The 22,279-nt window shown below is 29.3% G+C and overlaps 1 protein-coding gene across 1 annotated transcript; it reads right to left on the bottom strand.

Annotated features, from left to right (window-relative positions):
- Nucleotides 1–53: 53 nt before the first annotated feature.
- On the bottom strand, nucleotides 54–21,466 carry LOC111615066 (piezo-type mechanosensitive ion channel component 2-like). The gene is made up of 10 exons (XM_023356442.1): nucleotides 21,345–21,466; nucleotides 18,659–18,698; nucleotides 18,430–18,577; nucleotides 18,305–18,349; nucleotides 18,054–18,220; nucleotides 14,967–15,131; nucleotides 14,085–14,893; nucleotides 6,768–7,014; nucleotides 2,158–2,433; nucleotides 54–677 (listed from the first exon to the last, which is right to left on the bottom strand). The coding sequence occupies exons 3-9, from the start codon at nucleotides 18,574–18,576 to the stop codon at nucleotides 2,175–2,177; spliced, it is 1,839 nt and encodes a 612-aa protein (XP_023212210.1). The 5' UTR covers nucleotide 18,577; nucleotides 18,659–18,698; nucleotides 21,345–21,466; the 3' UTR covers nucleotides 54–677; nucleotides 2,158–2,174.
- Nucleotides 21,467–22,279: the final 813 nt, after the last annotated feature.

Raw genomic sequence — 22,279 nt, 5'->3', positions numbered from 1 at the left:
AAATTCAGTTTTTGTTTTATTATTTAATAAATAAAGGAATGTTAAAATAACAATTACAAATTTACAAGGTAATTTTATTTTCATTTTCTTTTCTTTGTTGTATACATAAGTTGTTATAGAGATGACTCTATACACTTTGAATTCATTATTTGTTTGTGGCATGATTTGTGTTCCTTCTTCCAAAAACGATGTTTCTCTATTATAATAACTGATTTCAAAAAGACTTATTAAATTAAAAGAATTGTTTCAAATATCCGACTATATAAAAATATGCTACAAATAAAAATCAGTTTACATAATTACAAAATTTTTCAAAGAAAAACTCAGCTTTATATAAATATCCTGCTGGATGATTGCATAGAAGCTGTAAATTGGCAGGAAATTATTATTGTTGTTTTATCAATACCTGCAAACTGCTTTGACCCTTGATAAATTATAAAATTGAGACTGTACAATAGGGAATATAGAGTTCAAAAGATAAAATATCCCAGTCTTTATATATAATTATGTCAATATATTAATACTAGCAAACCACACTATTCACTTTCTTCAAAGAACATCATTACTTCAAAAATATACACTTGAAACTTCAGATGTAAAAATATCTTCTGTAAACCCTCTTGACTTTGGTGAAAAACAATTTTCAGTTGAAGCCATTAAATTTTGATATTAAAATCCTGCAATTAAAAAGCAATTATTATTAAGAGAATAAAAATATTTCTCCAATCATAAATTGATACTGGAAAACAATTCATTCTCTCTATCTTACAGGTACAAAGAGCATTTTACTACTTCGTTTTGCATTTGTGTATGACCAAATAGTAACAGACAGGAATTTACATATCCAGATGAAATCACCCATGAAAATTTGTGAGGATTTGACCTATATTTTCAGATCTCCCCAGAGTCTTTACTATCTTAGTTATTCTGCTGTCACTAATTCAGGATTACCATTTGTTTGTGTGAAGAAAACACTGAAAAGGAATAAGATGATATCAAAGGCAAAATGCCTTTCAATTCTAAAGCTATTAGTGTTACTTTATTAAGGTATCTAGGTCTATGTTTAAAAAATAAATAAAAAATTCTTAATATCATGATACCATAACTAACAGATTTATTGTATGCTATTAAATAAAATAAAAAAACTAGGCAAATGTATAGACGATAGCATACAGACAAATTTGTTTGGTACATAGGTGTCTCTATATGTGGCTTAGTGTACAATTTGTAAATTTTTGTATATAATTTGTATATAAACTTAATTTTAAGTGACTTTATTCATTGTCTCTCTTATCTTTGGTAATCAGACCTACACATCCGCGCAATAGTCTCACTATGGGTTATTGTGATTTCCACAGCCTTTTATGTAAAGAGACATTTTGAAACTGTTCATAAGAACTTAAGCAATAATAAAGAGAATTAATTTCTCATGAACTGAACAGTACTAAAAAGCAGCCCAATACTTTGATGAAATTGATTTCAGTTAGTTCCAACATAATTGCTGTTGTTTTGAGGTTTTGAAAGTTATTGCATAACATAGAAAACCATTCATTGATAGGGAGTGTATTAAAAAGAATTTTCCTTTTAGACAATCTTTCAGATAAGGAAAAAATAATTTAGTAGATTAAATATTTGTCTGAGAATAAAAAACAGTTCAGGATAATATACTTAAATTGAAAAGGAATACAGCAGAGCAACTAACAAAAGATTTGTTTCATATAAGTTCTTTTCTATATGTAGTGATGAGAGCACAGACATTACATTATCAGCTAGGCTAGGAATCATTGCTCCATTTTGTAGGTTTGATGAACTATATGAAGAGATTATTAATCTTATAACACTACCTGAGCATATTACTTGAATGAATTATCTATTTGACAAATTGATATTTCAAAAGTGTAACCATCAGAACTGATGGTGCACCCAGCATAATTGGTAATGAAGAAGGATTTGTAAAGCTTTTTACAAAATATGTTGGTCATCCACTAACAGGTTTTTTTCATTACATCATACATGAGGAGATATGTGCAAAAGCTGGCCTAAATAAACTACAAGAACTGATGCACATTTCTTGAAGTATATCACTTTAAATATATAAATAAAAATCAATTTTACAAATAAGATAAAGTATAGATTTTTTTTCTGGCTAATGCTTACCCAAAATTAAATATATACTATTGTTGCCGTTCAGGAAATCTAGTCCATTTAATAAGTGTCTCTGGTGAACGATACAGGAACAATAATTTTGCAAATAGATCTTCTTCAAGAGAAAATTCTCCACTTTCACGAACCAAATAAATGTCCAAACAAAGCTGCAATACTCTGTCAACATAAGGCATGTCATCGAACATAATCGTAAATGAAGATCCAGCCACAAAACTACGTATCAGTCGAGAAACCAACAATACAAAGGTTGTATACAATCCAACGATTCTAAAATTAAGTAACATTTTAAAATTACAATTTTGCATTTATATAAATTTGAACAGTGATTAACAATAAATAAATAATTTAATATAATAAACAAATCTACAACAGTAAGTTCTAAAACAATATAATTTCTAAAAATAATAATAATTAAATTATGAAACATACTGTATACGAAAAAATTGTTACTATAGATTATGTTACTCTTCAACGATTTTTTAAATTTTGAATTTAATTCATTTAGTTGATGCCTATATAATATCATCCAACCTATGTCATAGTATATTAAAATAAGACAACATAAAATGTAAATCATCCAAACTACATTTAAAATAACAAAATGAAATATTTCATTAAATTATTATTAAGATATTTTCTGTTTATAATTTTATGTAGAGCATTCTTTGAAATCAACTATTTCAAAAGACTTGCTCTATATAAGATGAGATACATCAAATAAATAGTGCATATCTTAAAAGTCTATAAAATTTTCTATAAGATTATATATGAATTGAAAACAGTTTTATATAAAATATAAAACTGTTTTCAATTCATATATAATCTTTATCACATACCATAACATAATAGAAAAAAAAAATAGAATATGCAATACTTGTTAAAATAAATATTTATTATTATTTATGTTCATTTAAATTAATAGTTAAGAGAATGCATGTATGTATTTGTTTTTTTATATTATATGTGCAACAAATTATATATAATGATATATACATACATAAACCTATATATATATATATATATTTATTTATTTATTTAAAATACATTTATGTAATGAATTTGTAAGTGAAGTTTGCAAGTAAGTAAGTAATGGGTCTAAGTAATGGGTAAGTAAGTAACTAGGTTCAAAGATAACTCAGAAATAATGCTTAAATATTTCTTGATTTATGCGATTTAAAGCAATGTATATTTATGTCATCTTATATATTACTTTCAATGATTATCTTTATATCTTATACATTCTTTTGAAATTATTAATCATTTTAAATAAAAAAGAATTCTGATGATAATCAATTCACCTATTTTAACTCTGCATTGAATTTTCTACTTAAATAGCAAAAAACATAGTAAAAAAATTACTGTAGAAATGAAATAAATTCATCTGCTATGTTTTACTATGTTCTTACAAAGGTTAAAAATTTGCTATTTTTTCATTCTATAAAATGGCAAAAAGCTTAATTTTGAGGATAGGAATGGGTTTTATAAAAAAATGTAAATGCTAATAACAGATAAAATCATCATTAAGTCTGGCCCTACTGGAGATACACATGGCCCCCATTATCTCCTCAACCCCTCAACCTTTAACCACCAAAATTAATAGCATCAATCCATTACTAAACAAACCACATTGCAAAATTTCAGAAATTTTCAACAAAAAGCACAGGAGTCATTAAGCTTCAAAGTGGGTAAACAAAACTGTGCCTCTACAAACACAGAAATTACCCACAAATTTTTTTGCATTTCTTGACATTTCAAGGTGTCCTAAGTCCAAAAACGTAAAAATCTGGGGGGGTTATTTTTGCTGGATTGCCATACTTTCCCTCTGTTATAACAGCAAGGAAAGTAAAAACAGTTGAGCTGGGTGTTGTTGCCAATTTCATATATTGGTCCCCTTTCCATACACATTTGCCACATCTTCAAAAAACATGGCTTCATCTTGTCTCTCTCTCCACAGCCAACTTTAAGCAGGCTTATCTGTAATGATATGGACAGGCTCTCTCTTCTCAAGAAATGGTTTATGCTGTACCCCTTTTGCACCTGACAATGGGGAAAACAATACATCAGTGCTACAGTCAGAATGCTGATAAATCATTTAGTAGAGTACCAACAAGATATCACAAAATGTAGATGCTCCACAAAGTTGACCACAAAAGTCAGAGTCTAATTTCAACCCTTTGTGGACCCAAACCACCCTCCTCAAATGTTTTGAGGAGGGTCGTTTGAAAATGTTTTGAGACTTCTATTGTGCCTTTTGTTTCAAACTTTTAATCTTTCTTGTACTCATGAGCCTCAAATTCCATTGTGACTTTTTAAATGTTTTTATTCTATTCTTCTTATATTACAACATTCAGTTTAACTTACTATTTCTCAGACTAGTTATTGATAATGATATTAATTCAAAAATTAATTAGGTTCATTATGATAATTTTAGAATGAAATATTTGTTAATAAAACGTGAACAATTTAAATTATTATACATGTTTTATATATTTATTAACTATAATTGCTACTAATAAATAAACACAACTGATTTGTATTTGCCGTGTTAATTTTCTTTATTCTAACGTTTTCAGCCTATTTGTATAGGCCATCTTCAGGCTTTAACATTGTTCCAATGGAACCAATAGTTTGAAATTCATTTGAATTTGAACTTTTAACAACTTATGTGTATAAATAAATAGTTAACAATAATATTAAAAACGTGTTGCAACTTAACAATAACATGAAAAATGTAAATTAAAATAAATATATCAAAATATAATCTAAAATCGAAGATGGCCTATACAAATAGGCTGAAAACGTTAGAATAAAGAAAATTAACTCGGCAATTTACAAATCTGGTGTGTTTTTTTATTAATATAATAATATTGCTGAGAAGATAGATAGATATAATTGCTACTGTGAGAAGCTGGGGTCAATAGGAATTTTTTTTATTGACAATCGGCTACAGTTCAGTAGGAACTGCTCACTTTGTCATTGAATAGTCTTAATTTACTCATTTAAGAATTTGGAGACAAGACGATTGTAAAAACGTTGTCTTCCATCAGGATTCCTGACACCAGTTAGGATAGTTCTAATCGTGTCCTAACTCACAATTTAATATGTATTATAATAATCCAAAAAGGAGGATTCATGAATCTTTGATAAAGCATCTGTTTTCAATAGAACTGACATTGAGACCAAATTAACAAACAAACAACAAAATTTAATAAAAATAAATTGAAATACAAGATTTTTTTTTTTTGATTCTGATGAAACCGTGTTGTTGTTATTAAGCTGATTCTTTGCAGACACACTAAGGTGACATATATCAACACTTGGCAACTTATTGACTATTTATTCAGCCCAACTGAATAAATAGTCAATAAGTTGCCAAGTGTTGATATATGTCACCTTAGTGTGTCTGCAAAGAATCAAATGAAATACAAGAGTTTAGAGAATTTAGGAATTGTTTATTCTCTAGTTATTCTAACCTTCATGAGAGAGAGAGAGAGAGAGAGTTTACACAAAGTTTGATATAATACCTCTGAATATAAGAGACAATCTTTTTTTCTTGATTCTTATGAGAGGTGGAAGTCGGGAGTCGAAGGAGACTAGGTACAAATAAAAATTTGGGAGAATGGGCGAAAATGGCAGAATTCATCTTGAATCAGGCACACAAAACCTTTAAATTCAAAAATTTTCTCCAATGAGGAGTTCAGATTGTGGTCATCTGATAATGAGTTGTTTTTGCTACAAATTTGTCATGGGAAATGATGACATCTCTTTTAGGATGTAGATTGGTAAAAAGGAAGTTGAATTTCTTTGTTCACATCAACTTTTATCGTTAAAAAGTGGAAAACGTACAATTTAACATTGAAATATTACATTGAGTTTTAGATTTTAGAAAATTAAATTAATCTTATAATTGGATTCTCACACTACCAACAGGGTCTCTGTGACCCAGCACCAGGTACAATTCATAATACCAAGAGTAATGGAGTAGTGTGGAAGTTGTATTCTTTGATATGGTCTATTGCATCAGTCATCTTTTTGAGATGTATATTGAGTTGTTGTTTTGTTATTGATATTGAGATAATTATATCTATGGTCAGTGTGACCCATCTATCAAAATCTGTTGAAGTTATGTAAGTTAAGTAATTTTTCAGATCACGTTCTTATATAAATAAGATTACTATATATTATAATATTGCATAATTGACCCATGCAACAACTATATTGTTAAACAATTAATGTAACAAAATAATTTGAAAATTTTTAAATAAATTGGTTTCTTCAAGCAAATATATTACTGATGCAGACGGTGAAAAATTTTGGAAAAAATCGAGGATAATGTTTTGTTTTTTATTATGATGATTATTATTATAATATAATAATCAACACTGTACATTGGTAAATAAAAAAATCTATAAATATTTCTTCATTTGTATAAACATTTTATAGGGTCACAGTGACCTATTGGTAGCAGTTGTGCAAAAATGATTTGTTGGTAACAGTTACGAGTTAAAGTATTGATTACAATTACGTTGTAATGACAAAAGAATATAAAATATGCATTATATATTTTCATTTTTAATAAATAGCTCTTATATAATACTTACCCATACTTTGAAAGCACATACAGTTCTGATGGTAAAACTCTATCATTAAAAGCTAATATTCTCAAAACATTACAGTTATCAAATCGTAAGAAAGAGTAAGGATAATTTGATTCTGCGCAGTTTTCTTGTACTTCCCACCATTCTGCTTGTGAACTCAGATTATTGAAACCACCAGATCTTAAAGATATTGACAAGTTTCTAGGATATAATCTTGCATCTAGTGAGTCATTTGGTTGAGTGGTGACATCTGAACAATAAAATACACCATTATTAAAACAATATTAATAATAAAAATATTATAATTTATTGTGTAATAACATACAAACATTAAAAAATTAATAAAATTTACATGAAGATAGACTATTATATTATTATACTAGCAATGAGTTGCATAACTTTTCTGTTTGTTATGAGATTAATAATATAAAGGTTATTTTTTAAATACAATCATAATAAACAAATAAATTTGTGTGGGGTGCTATATGTTATTAGATTTTGTTATAAAAACACTTTTTATATTTTTAATTATTATAAAATGACAAAAGGCTTAATTTTGAGGGTAGAGATGAGTTTCATAAAAAAATTGCAAATGCTAATAACAAATAAAATCAGTAAGTCTGATGTCTCTCAAGATATGCCCTCCATCTCATCAACCCCTCAAACTTTCATAAACAAAATTTAATAGCATCAATGCTCCTTATACACAAGCTACTGTGCCAAATTTTGTTGCATCATCATTACTCCGCCTGAGATATTAAACAAAATAGATGCAGAGTCTATTTTGTGATTTGCAAAAATGTGGAGATTTGCAAAGAACTCCAAGGATCAAATCTGACTTGATTCCAATACTTTCCCTTGTCATGTATACATAACAGCCAGAAAAGTAATAAAACCCCATAAGACCAATTTTATCACTTAGAAATTAGTATCATATTACAAGCAATACAAACCAAGAACAAGTGAAAAAAATGGATAACACTAAACAAGTAAAAAGAAAGAAAAGGAGGTAATCAGTGCAATGTATCACTAAATAAAAAGCTATGAATAAAGTGTGAATGCAAAAAATGAGTGTGTCAATTTATTCAATGTGTATAAGAGTCCTTTGTACAACATGTGGTATAAATGTAATGAATCATAATGAATGGTTAATAAACACAAAAATCTTCTGTAATATAAATTTGTGCTTTTTCATTTTTCCATGAAAATGTATAATAAAGTATATATGAGTTCAATAAAGATTAATTTGTTAATTTGCATTTTGTTATTGACTTTTTTAATAATGAAAATGATTAAAACTAAACAATACATCAGAAATAACTTTTTAATGTACTGTGAAAATTCATAAAATATTTGCTTAATAATCTAAAGTTAAAAATGGTGATCAGTTTGATATATTGTGCCATCTTCTTTACTGTTTTATATTGCACCTTACAAAAGACTGAACACTTTCAGTCTGTAGAGTAAACAACCATTATGATTACATTCTAGTAAAAAATTATTATTATATCTTAGAATGCTTACTTATAATCTAAAAATAATTGTCTTTTAGAATTGCTGGTTTAAATCCATTCTCAGACAGATGTTTATTCATTCATATCAAAATTTAGTTAGTTCAAATTTATTAGTTTCTGAAAGAAACATATCTACCTGTATTCACATGAAGTAATAAAACACTACTCCACCTTTAATCTAAATTTATAAACCATTAACATAATTTTAATGTGGCATTTTTTGTACTAAAAAACCAGATTATCAGAAATTTGAAAACTAAAGTTTTCAAAACAATTATATGATTATTGNATACTTTCCCTTGTCATGTATACATAACAGCCAGAAAAGTAATAAAACCCCATAAGACCAATTTTATCACTTAGAAATTAGTATCATATTACAAGCAATACAAACCAAGAACAAGTGAAAAAAATGGATAACACTAAACAAGTAAAAAGAAAGAAAAGGAGGTAATCAGTGCAATGTATCACTAAATAAAAAGCTATGAATAAAGTGTGAATGCAAAAAATGAGTGTGTCAATTTATTCAATGTGTATAAGAGTCCTTTGTACAACATGTGGTATAAATGTAATGAATCATAATGAATGGTTAATAAACACAAAAATCTTCTGTAATATAAATTTGTGCTTTTTCATTTTTCCATGAAAATGTATAATAAAGTATATATGAGTTCAATAAAGATTAATTTGTTAATTTGCATTTTGTTATTGACTTTTTTAATAATGAAAATGATTAAAACTAAACAATACATCAGAAATAACTTTTTAATGTACTGTGAAAATTCATAAAATATTTGCTTAATAATCTAAAGTTAAAAATGGTGATCAGTTTGATATATTGTGCCATCTTCTTTACTGTTTTATATTGCACCTTACAAAAGACTGAACACTTTCAGTCTGTAGAGTAAACAACCATTATGATTACATTCTAGTAAAAAATTATTATTATATCTTAGAATGCTTACTTATAATCTAAAAATAATTGTCTTTTAGAATTGCTGGTTTAAATCCATTCTCAGACAGATGTTTATTCATTCATATCAAAATTTAGTTAGTTCAAATTTATTAGTTTCTGAAAGAAACATATCTACCTGTATTCACATGAAGTAATAAAACACTACTCCACCTTTAATCTAAATTTATAAACCATTAACATAATTTTAATGTGGCATTTTTTGTACTAAAAAACCAGATTATCAGAAATTTGAAAACTAAAGTTTTCAAAACAATTATATGATTATTGTATTGATAAATTGAATTAAAATAAATATTTTAATGTTTAAAATTTTGTTTTATTTGTTTACTTTTTAAAATATTAATATATGTAATACTAACTATGTTAACCTCATACTTTTTGAAAAACTTTTAAAAGCAAAGTTAAATAAATGTTTTCAGCTATCTTCAGATTCTAAAATAGAAAGAATTCAAAATAAAAGTGCAATGGACTGTGGAATGTAAGTTATGTATGTTAAGTAATTTTCAGAAATCACGTTCTTATATAAATAAGATTACTATATTTTATCAGTAAAGAATAATATTACATATTTAATTGTTAATATAAATAATGATAAAAATTAACACCAAAAAATCAAATGATAAACATAAAGCATAAAGTTAAATACCTGTTATTTGATTTATAAAAAAAATTGTCCTAAATCGCACAAACTGTAAGAAGCGCACACACCTTCTAAGACTGAAGGTTATGCAGAGGATAGAATGATTCTAAACAACAAACATTGTCCAGTTTTATAAAATATTTATTTCTAAAGGCAACATCTGGTTGTCATATAAACAAAATCCTTCAGTTTATTCACTCCCTTATTCCTTTCATTCAATATCTAAGATCTTTTTAATAATGGCAGAAAATAAGGTTTATCTTACGTACTTACTGTAAATGTGATAAAACTGATGACCATTATTATGTGTTGGGTTTAGTGGGTTATACTCGGTACACACCGGTGGCTGTGTACTATGCCGCACCAGAGTCAAGGCATAGCAACCAAAACAANTGAAAACGTTTGTGTTTTAATAAATATATCTCAGCGTTATAAGGTGTTCAGTGTTTTATATGTTATTAGTGTTTGCTTCAATTCAAAAACTTTCTTGTGGGAATGATGCACAAATTATAAATACAGTAAGACCCCACTTAATGCAAGGATGCATTCCTAAATGACAAAGTGCTAAGTGAAACAGCGTTAAATGAGGTCATTTTAACATAGATGTAAGGTTTTAAGCCCCGACACCACACGCTTAGAGTCTTGCCTTAAGTGAAAGGTCTATTGACCTTTGCTTTACCCATGATCTGCCAGGATGATGCAAGAAGTCTTTTGATGTATGAGATAGTGGTTGCAGGATGCAAAGAGACTCACACATAGACCAAATTTCCAAACTTAACACATTTATTTGTATAGAAAATCATGCTTACATATAAATAGAGGTACTACAACCATATCTGGAGGCTCAAAGACAGTCTGTTCGATGAAAAGTTTGTCTCCAGCAATCTGGTATAAAGGGTCCAAAGAGAGTTCATTCTGGCAATTCCAAAGTAAGTTCGTCTTCAGTGTAGTCTTGGAAGTTAGAGGGATGGAGAGTCATCATGGGTAAGTCAGGTCTCCGATCCCTTCCGTCCTAGGGTTTGGAGATGAAAGTCCTTTTGTTTACTCCTGGTCTGGGTCTATGGAACTGGCATTCTCGTTCTCAACTTCCCACAACGTCCCCGTGTCCTTGTGAACTTGGGCTTTTATATGATTTTACCTGAAATCCCGTTTTTTGGTTGGTCTGAATGGTGGTCCCTGGTCTGTTGCCAGGAATGTGATTTGGGCTGTGAGGTTGCTGAACACCCCGTCTGGGCCGCTTCTCTCTGAAGTCAAGTTGCACCTTTCCCTGAGTGACGGTCCAGTAAATTTTGGTCTAATGCATTTTTCTGACTGGGAGAAGATGCAGCTGGATCCAATTAGTCCCAACCGCCTCCTCTCTGAGAAAGGGTCTGCAAATTCCCACTTTGAACTCTATGTAAGATGACCATCAAACTCTCCCTGGCAGTTGTTGATCTCTCTCTCACCTTCCAGCCCATGGTTCCGTTCTCTGAACACTGGGAGTTCAGTCATGAGTTTGCACCTCACCAGGATGGGCTGGCCATGTGGAGTTTTCTGGGTTTTCTCCATGCCAGTAATGCCTGAATAGGGCCATTTATCCGTAGAAAGACCTCCTGGAAAGGCATTCTCTGTAAGCAGATTGCCCAACCGTTGCATTGCCATAACTTAACAAATAAACAAACTCTCCCACCTTCCATGATCTATGATCTTGGGACATGTCAATTTGATCCAGGAAGGCGACAATTAAATCATCCCACAATCTGTTTCTTTACTGCCCTGGTCTTGTTTACGAAATAAGTCACCGATTTATTGGCTTTAATTCAACAGCCAGTTTTCTGTTTGGGGGATGTCCCGGCCTCACATAGAGTAAAATAGGAAAAGTGGAACACACGACCAAAAATAAACAAATTTTACTATAATTTTAAGTTATTTTTATATTAATTTGCATAATAATATATGTTAAATAACACACAAACATAGGCACACAGAAATCTAAACTTCATTTTTTGTGATGAAGGTCCTGACTTCTGAAATTCTTGTTTTTTGCCATAAAGTCGGTAGTTTAATTTGTTGCATTTTTTCTTTCCTTAAGCAAATGTCGGTAGCAAGAGATTGCATCCAAAACACCTCGTCTCACTTTTCCACTCCTTTCAAATTGTAGCGAATGATCCAGATTTTGATCTGGATCATTCGCTACAATTTGATCAACGATTTCGGTTATCGTTACCAAACTTTTACTAAGGAAATCTGTAGCAAGTTCTTTGGGTTCTTCATTTTCAGAATCACTGTTTTCTAGATCTACATGAATTCCTTGTTCTGCCAGTTCTTAAAGGTTGTTATTGGTAAGGCTCTCACCAGAAACCTGCAGTAATTCCTCAATATCCTGCTCGTCTGCATCTCCAAGTCCTGCTGTATCAATTAGGTTGACAATTTGGTCAACCTAACAATACAGCAATAGGCTCTCCTCATTGAGAATTCTTGGATACCTTTAGTCATAACTTCTTCCACACTTCGTTCATGCATTTATCAGTTAATTCTTGCCAAGCGAAGTTGATATTTCCTATGGTACCCATAATGTTATATTTTTTCCAAAATTGCACAAAACAAACAGATTTAAGGAAAGTACAGCGTTATGACTGTTGCTGATTTTTGTGTTTGGGAATTGCCACCTTTTGCAGAAAAATTGCCACCTTTTGCTGATTGGTTTGTGTTTGGGAATAATTGTATTATATACTAATCAATAAAATGCTGCGTTAATTTAAATCAACATAAATTTAGAGCATTTTTTAGGCTTTGATCAGACAGTGTTATATCGAATCAGCGTTAATCGAGGCAGCATTAAGTGGGGTCTTACTGTACATCAAAGATTTTGTTTTGGTCAAGTCTGCAAAAAACTCTGGAGATTTTATAAATGAACGTATGTGTGTTTTAATAATAAACATTAATAGTACATGCACATCCCTGTGACTAAGTCACGTACTCCTGAATTTTAAGTTTTGTATTTATTTATTTATCATTTAGTTTTTAGTTATGTTGTTAGTTGAATATTTAGTTTTGTTCTATATTACTACATGCTTTTACTATTTACTACTACATATTACTATACAAAGTTTTTATATTGAATTGTCTATTTGTCCAGTTACATATTGTTTCTTATTTTGATGATACAGGAAATTCTTGTTAATTTGAACTTGGATAGTTTGAAATCCCATTTTTTTGTAACTGTACTTTTGTCCCAGCCAAGGATATATAGATTTACATGATAAGAAATTTGGTTAGTTTGAAATACGGCTACTTCATAATTCGAAGTGAAAATTCTGTCCAAACTGTGTTATGCGTATGTTAACTCTTAAATTACGTTAAAGTTATATTCTAATTTATGTTAAAGTTATTTATATCTAACTGCCTCCATACTATAAGAGAACAATAGACAAAGAACAACTCTAATATGATCAATATGACTTTTGCTTTACTGTAACACATTTTCAGGTGTCAGGTACCTTACCCATGGACTACCCTTTTTTCCTCTTACCTCAAAATATGGCTGGGTTTCAGGATTGCAAGATTGGGCTATGAGTAACAGATTGAGATATTTATAGGGTTCTAGGCTATTACTTTTGGATGACTTACTACTTTTTTGACAACTTTAAAAATGAGAGAATGAGAAAGCTACATTTTAAGAAATCTACTTTAATTTTTTATAAAACCTATCTGGCAACCTGTGAGGTTCTCACCAGACAAGTGCTGTTTACCTGTTTACTTTCACATTTATATTATTATTAATTAACAAAAATAACAGTCTTTGTACATATCAATATTCATTTGCTTAATAAATTATATCAGTTATATGGCATTTGGCATAGTTTACAGTTATAGTAAATCTTGGATAACTTGAAACTGAATAATTTGAAGTTGCAAATCATTTTGTCTCACAAATTTTGAACTAACGAGAATTTCCTGTATAACTTTAAAATTTGAATTTGAATGTTTTGAACAAATTAAAGTTCTTTTATGATAGATAAAAGTACCTTCTAATATATTTCTTTTAATTTTGTAAAAGAGTTTTTACAGATGAATAATATTTCAATTTTTAAAATACCAAAGAAAGAAAATTCAAATAATTTACAAATCTTTGTAAAAGATAATAATTATCAATTTTATATTGGAAACATATGTATTTATTTATAAAAATTATGAATAAAAGTACTTACCAGCATCAGCAAACTCTCTGATTGGAAGAACTTTTCCTTTTCCATAAACTCTCAAAAATTTTGGAAAAATTCTGTGTATTATAATTGGAGCACTCTGTTCTGTTCCATTCAACATTGAGGCTAATGCTGATCTTGTTTTTTTGTCTTGTAGAAGAATTTCATATTCATTTCCAACCGTTTTATCCATATCACTGGATACATTTAATGCACGTGAAAATGACCAAGATATCTTCATTTTTAGAATATCTGTTTCATTCTGTAACTCCTTTATCAATGCTGACTGACTAGGTGGACTGATTGCCCATAGTGATGTAGAATTACTGTTTAGCTCAACCATTATAACATCGTTCATATCATAATTTGCTAAAAATGACATTATAGAAGGATTAGCTTGAAAATGATATACCATATTTTGCCATTGATCTGGTGTCAAAGTCTGTAATGCATTCTGTTGAGCACTGACTTTGAATATAGGTTCATAGCCACTAATAGCTAGTTCAATTGTGCAATCATAAGGTTTAAATGACTGACCTACAGAATTTCCTAATGCAAATAGAAGTAATGGAAACCAAATAATTAAAATGATTATCAGTAAAATAGATCCACCAACACCATATTTTATCACAGGCGATCGTTTTGCCCCTCTTGGAGTTGGATATTCATCTTCAGCACGTCTTTGGCATTTTAAGACAAAAACATGAGCAAATATATCTTCCATTTTTAACCAATTTCCAACATTCATGCTAGTATCTGTCCAGATCCAATCCATTAAAGAACGTAATTCATACAAAAATGGAATTGCCATATATCTAAACAAAAAACATGTAATATAGAAAATATATTTAGAAAAGATAATATATAAATGAAAATAAGCAAATTTACCCTTTAAATAAAAACAAGTTAATATAGTTGTATTTTTTACAAAAGTAATTTCCTAAAATACGCGTCGGATATCCAGAACGTATTTGATAGGCAGACAAAAGCAAATAAACACATTTTACAAAATACCATAATTTTGGTGGCAAGTATTTCTTACTTGTAAATGGTCTGTAAACATTAAACAATAATTATTACTAATTATTACACAATAACAAAATTCAAATGTATATCATTAATAATATAAATAATAAAAATCAAAGTTAATGAAAAAAACATATTTCTTAACACATTGCTAAATATGAATTTGGAACCATAACTGTTATTACATAAAAAAATTTTCTTTGGGTCCTTGTTGGTCAACCACAAATTTTTATACTAACAATAAATTTCAATAATTTTTTCTCCTGACTAAAAAGTAAATTTTTAGGAATGCATTATTTTATTAATTATAAGCAATTAATAAAGATTTATTATATCACATTAAAACATTTCATAGACTATAAAAACTATAAAATATATTATCAATTACAGTCACTCCCCTATAACATGGGTTCCTATAGTTCGGATTCCTATATCACAGCAAAAAAATTGTGACAGTATTTGTACAAACATGCTAAAAAAAACTTGTATACAGTAATACCCCGACTTATGCAATTTTCAAATCTTGTCAATTCGTCTTTTGTTTGAGCGCCACGCAACTCTTGATTACTTACTCCCCCCACACTATTGTTCAGCTTACATGTTCAAACATGTCGCGCAAAATCAACATATAGCTACAATTTATTTTGTGTTATTTATTTCTATGTTTGTTATATCTTCAGAGACTCGAGAGACTCTACTACAGCAATCGCCAAAGTGGTCTATATTGACCCCTGGGGGTCAATGTGGCAATGGGTTAACATCTTTTTTTTTTTTTTTTGCTTATACACTTACACTTGTAATAAAACTTTATGGTGGGGGTCAATGTGAGGTTTTAGAAAGTGGTTGGGGGTCGACGGTTAAAAAAGTTTGGCGACCCCTGCTCTACTATGTCATCCAAATGAAGTAGAACTGATTCTTCTGCATCAGACAANATATTGTACAAACCGTTGAGTTTAAACAAGCAGCGAACCTACTAAGAACCATTTATTATTTAACGTCCATAATAATTATATTTATGTGAGGGTCAAACCGAATAAAATAAAATTAAATAAAGAAGCTCAAATTAAATTAAATATCTTTATTAAAGTTAAACAAAGAAAAACTTCATTTTTTGAAATTTTACGAATAAAGGATATATACATTTCCTTCCCACGGAGCCGTTTCCTATCTCTCAGGAAACCGAAAAATGATTCACAGGGAACTTATCCTAAAAATCGGCGATTGACGAAACTGAGTAACGTGACGAAGAGGATAAAAGAGAGGCGATGACGAGAAAAAGGGTCCGTTGTCGCCGTCCGAGAACACGGTCCGTCATCACTGTTCAGGATCGCCGAAACCCGTGCCGATCCTCATTGCTGCCGTCGTTCCTCAAGACAACTTGTCTGATCCGGTTAGAAAACGTCCGACCGTCCGATCCCAAATCGTAGAGGTATGATACCCATTAATGTAAACTCTCTCTCGGCGCGTTTCCCTCTACTCCCGCGTGTCCGCTCGAGATAAGCTCAATGTATTTATGTTAGTTATGTTATCATCTCAATAAATGTTGTTTTGTTTTTAAAAGTCGTCTTTATTTCGAGTATTGCTCACACTTTACCGACGATCCCTCTCACTTCCTCCACTCGACCCGACAATAAGAATCCTGACTATACGGGATAAAAAACCCATAAACTAGCCATCCACTGACCAGTGGGCAGTTCTCACCGAACTGTTGCCTATCAAAAAGAGGTACGACCTCGTCCTACCTCAGGCTACCCACATTTATATTAATGATGTCTCCAAAGTTCAGCAAATTTTTCGCAAAAAAATAATTTATCAGGAAGCACACAAGCGTCATTCGATGACAAGCTCCACGATAAAAACAAGCTTAAGCAATGGCGATGTCGAATGGTGCACACTCGGTAAGTAATCCTACAATTTTTGTTTATAGCATAGTTATATGGATTATTCCCAAAAAATTATACGTATTTTGGAAATGTTGAGTCGAATTAGTCTAGAATTGATCAATTTTACGGAAGAAACCTTTCAAACAGCCATAGTCCGTAAACTGTAATTGGCTGGACTCATAGAAAATGGATTCATAAAAACCGGAACGTATCTACCTTGTTATGGGGGGGGTCGACTGTAATTAATATTATATATGAAAATTCATTGTAACAATTTTTTAATTAACATTTTGTGTTATAAACTTGTAAAATTAATCATAATTACCTGATAACAGACAGATTAAAGATAAATAATAGATAATAGATTGGTACAGAGTAAGAGAGTTATTGCAATTTTTATTACTAGTAAATCTGTGATTAAAGTAAATAATTCAGTTTCTCAAACAGTTAGTTACTATATTTAAAACTTGTTCTTACATTTTTTCATTTGTTGTTCTTGCAAAATGGACAATATGGATGTGTAAAAGTTTCCAAAAATGTTTAATAAATTTGTTTTAATCTTGTATACCATTAGTTGTGATTACTTAAGTAAATTAAATATATTTTACACAAACTATTTTTTATGCTTAAACAATTCTTGTTATATTCAATAACAGTAAGTATTGTTTAAGCATAAAAAATTGTATATTTATTGTAGCTGGATTTTATCCATCCAGCTACAATAAATCTTTATCACAGATTCAAAGTTTTCTAATTAATTTAATGTTATAACATTTAAATTATAACATTAATGTTATAACATTTAAATTAGTTTTTCTAAGAATTTTTAAATTCTTAGAAAAATTTATTAAATAGATATTAGAAATAAAAGAAAAATTCAATGAAACTACAATAAAACAATTCAGCTGATATTTGGCAAAATACTTATAGTAAATTTTGCTATTAAATTTAAGCTGTATGAAGTAAAGTATATTATTAAAAGTGAAATAGAAGACATGTATATTAGTTTTATACCAAATGAAAATATGACTCATTAAATTGAAAAGACTAAAAAGTTCCTACTTACTTATCTGTGACAGCAGGTAATATAAAGAACATCCAGAAATGAACAAGAAAAACTAGAAAAATTTGGAAGATCAATTTTCCTAAAATATGCTTCCTAAGATATAATGCTCTGTCTACGACAATTAAACCAAATTGTGCTAACAGCATTATTAGAAATGAAACTGGAACCTGTTAAAAAATAATTTGTTAAAAAATTAATATTTTTGAACTACATCAATTATTTTATTCTTCAATTCATCATCATCATCTTACATTATTTTCTTCAAAATAAGAAGTTACTCCTTTATTAATTCCAGCCTGAAATAAAAATAATTGAAGTAAATAATACAATATAAAAATTAATATTTTAATTTAATATTTAAGATCAAACTACTTACTCCAAATGCCCAATATCCAAAAACGACGATAAAAAAGTTTATGAAATCACAAAAAAACATATAAGCATACACATCAACTGTTACTCGACATGAAGGAAATAACAGATTATTAAAAAATTGTTTAAATGGATCAAAATAACGAAGCATCCTAAGGTAAGAAAAAAATAAGAAATGCAAATTTAAAGTTATCAACAACATTCTTCATTAATGTTAAAATAAAATAACTTACCCATCAAAAAAGCTTGTTTTTTTGGTACTACCATCACACGCTATGTAAAAAAAAACATTATATTTAATATTTATAATAAAGAATAAATCGTTTAATGTGATTAAAATTTTTATTAACTTAGTGGCATCCAAAGTGTGCTTATTTTCAGTGTTTTTAAAGTTCTGTGACTACAATATATCACTACCATCTTCATATCTTCTAAAGTCCAAGGTATATAGCATATTACATATATTATATATAATTTCACCTATCTTTTTTCATTAAACAAGCAGTATGATATTTTAATTTTCATGCTGTGAAAATTAATTTAATAAAAAATCAAAGTTTTAATTTTCTTATTATGCTTCTGATAGCTGGTATCCCTATATTTCTTATTCCTAACACAGCAAAACAAGCATACCATATCCAGTATATAACTATATATAATGCTATTTATTAAGCAACCAGTTGGTCTTTGAATATACATTTTGAATTACATAAAGAATTATCCATACAAAAGGCAGACTGACACAACCTTATCTGCTTTCACTTTGGACAACTTGGTACAGGTGCATTTTGATAACCCATATTATACATCATATTAGAGAAAAAACACATCTCAAAACTTTACAAAAACTAGAAATCTATAAGGCCAATAGAAAAAACACCTCCATAAGACAATGACACTTTACTGTTAGTATGGAAATCAAACTTTGAAATCTTGTAAATAATTTTTACTTCATGAAAAGCACCAACGATGAAAAGACAACCAGATTTCTATTTTAATTTTTTAAAATTATTGCATTTGAATTGTGGTTCCATTTGAATGCTTAAGAACCTGATGATGACTGCTAAATGTAGTATAAAACATTTGTTATTTATTAAAATTTGTGCTGGATTTTATTGATGCTGAGTCTGTAACTCACTATTGCATTTAGTTTTCAAGTTTACAAAAAATATATACTTATTTGAGTATGAGTTTTATACAATAAAATTTACTATCTTACACACATATAATGCATTCAAACTTTGATTTGGCTCTACCATTTTTTCATTTCTAAAACTAACATTAAATCAAGTGTTGCACTAAACTAAATAGTTTAAAACAATAAGAACTATATATTGTGGCTGTATGCCATATTTTATATAGGTTTTACTTTAATTTTTGTATAGTTTCCCCTCTATTTTCCTTCTTCTATTGTTTGTCCCTTCCAGAAAATTCTTTCTCAACACTTTCTTCTTGGATGGTGGTGACTAATCTTTTGAACAAAAGAGATGAAGGAAGCCCTGAGGGCTAAGTTGAGGGAACAATGTTCATTCTTTGCTGGGATGTCAAACAGATTGGACGTAAAAAAAATGCTCTCTAGTTCATTTTTGGCAGTGAATAGAGATGGAAGGAGGCCTAAGCAAGAATCAAGGCAAATTCAGTAAAGAGAAATTATAGAGACTCCCAACTACCATCGAAGTGAATTTGATGAAAACCAGAATTTATCCATCACCCCCAAGAAAGGAAATGATTTGGAATTTTTATCACTCCTAAAATCACCCATCAACAATTGAATACCTACTTTCACCAATCCTTACTTCTATTGTCCTTTTCCGTCTACTGATTTCGTCCTTCCTTAGATTTAGTTAGTTGTTAGCTGTAAGCGTTTAGTTATAGTTCGTTTTATATTTGTTGTAGAAACATTTGATAATTATTGGTGTCATGAGAGTAGTGTTAATAACTGCTCATTCTCTCAACTTGTATACTGGGACTGAGAAGAGCTGGTATTCCAAAGAACTGTTATACTTTATGTGAAATAAAGATACAGTAGAGCGTCGTTTATCCGAATCAATTGGGGACTGAGGTTGTTCGAATAACTTATTTTTCGGATAACCAATTATGTACGAAAAAATATATTAACCTATCCCATGTTGAAATATTTTTCCATTGCGTGTCGCTTCGTGTTAAATTTTCGTCGATGTTAAGCCTAACATAAACTTTTTAAAATAATAATCGTGGCTATTGTATCGTTAAAAGTTATTTTTTTATTTTTTACAAACAAAATAAATATATTAAAAAATATAAAAACAAAAAAAATTATACTTTAGAAGTTAATATAGTATTAAAAACGTTCGATTCAGCATGACACACAGTCCTCAGAAAAACACCACACAAAAGTGATAGTGCTGCCAGCTAAAACACGTACACAAACAAAAAATAATATTGGATTAGCCCAAGACGTAGCCAAAGATTGCAGCGCCACAGCACTAGCGAAAATTTAAATTTGCTGACTGGAATGCTTTCGGATAACCGACGTTTCGGATAACTGGCTTTCGGATAAACGATGCTCTACTGTATTATTATTTAATAATGTATCTTTGTAACTCTCATTTTACACTTATTACTACAATATAATAAGAAAGTTAACATTCAAATTTGAGTTTGAGAGTTTGTAAGTCATGATTTGATGATAACAGTGATACTAATTGCAAAAACTGTACATTTAATATTTCACAGTATGTAACATTGTCTACTTAATATTTATGGGAAAGATCCATTCAAAAGTATTCATTGACACTTTAAGAAAATGGTACTATTTAGGATTGCACTATATTGAAGTTTTGTTGTATATATCATATTATTGTACATCATCTTAATTAATACAACAAAAAAAGTAAATACAACTATAATTTAAATTCATAAAATTAAAATATTTCTTACCTATATCCTTTCTCTCTTCTATGGAATCATTTTTCTTTAGTGAAACATCTATCTCTCTTTCATCAACTAAAGGTTTTATTTCAGAATCATCCAGTTTTTCTAATTTATCTTCTAAAGCTACCACCTATAAATTTACGAAATCATGTATTTATATGTATGAAAATAAAAAACAAACTTAACAACAAAAGTAACAAATTTATCAGTAAGATAATTAATACATTTTTATTAAAAATATTCAATTTTATATATAGTACACTCCCTCCTATCTGGTCTCACTTTAACTACTCAAATTTTTGTTGAAATTTTCTCTTCAAATCAAACTTTCATTGTCTACTTAGGGAATGAGTACAGTGCACTGTAATTCCTATAAATTTTCATTTCAGTTAGTCTTTGCTATCTGTGCCATTTGGATCACAGCAACTCTGTTTACTAAATGAGTTATTGATACTGGAACCAAAGTAGCTATTGTGATATACATACCTTCACAAAAAAGTCAAAAATGTTTGTAACTTGTACAATGGTCTGCTGAAAAAGTCAGCAAGGGGTGTGTGTGTGTGTCACAATATGTGTTTACATATTTTTGTTATTAAGTTTTGTTTTTCAAATTTTATTAATTTGAAAAATGTTAGCCTTGAACAAGTGAAAAGGGAACATAATTAATTATTGTTGAAACAAAATTGAAAAAACATTTCAAAGCCCGAGTAGTATACAATAAATCACCAAATGATTGCCTAAATATTGAGCTATAATAAGGGTAATTAAATGATTGGTATAAAGTAATTTGAAACTAGAGGTAGACGTTAGGCGCCATCTCTTAAGTAAATTGATAATTATAATTAAATAAATAAATTATTAAATAAATTTAGAACCTTCTGGAATAAAAGAACTGGCCTGGGACAGGGCTTGAACCCAGAACCTCCGCTTGCCATGTGGTG

Source organism: Centruroides sculpturatus, unplaced genomic scaffold (assembly GCF_000671375.1).
Source record: "Centruroides sculpturatus isolate CEXI.00-Female unplaced genomic scaffold, Cexi_2.0 scaffold2160, whole genome shotgun sequence".
Lineage (NCBI taxonomy): Eukaryota > Metazoa > Arthropoda > Arachnida > Scorpiones > Buthidae > Centruroides > Centruroides sculpturatus.
The sequence above is the reverse complement of the archived record's forward strand: the minus strand, read 5'-3'. Positions and strand labels throughout refer to the sequence as shown.

What these genes read in the sequence shown, in the direction of transcription:
- LOC111615066 (XM_023356442.1), bottom strand. Translation starts at nt 18,576, where the DNA reads ATGCTTCGTTATTTTGATCCATTTAAACAATTTTTTAATAATCTGTTA. An exon ending in AACTTGTTTTTATTTAAAGG is followed by an intron (nt 14,894 to 14,966) that starts GTAAATTTGCTT and finishes TTTTTTGTTTAG; the next exon opens with ATATATGGCAATTCCATTTT. An exon ending in TATGTGCTTTCAAAGTATGG is followed by an intron (nt 2,434 to 6,767) that starts GTAAGTATTATA and finishes ACTTAATTTTAG; the next exon opens with AATCGTTGGATTGTATACAA.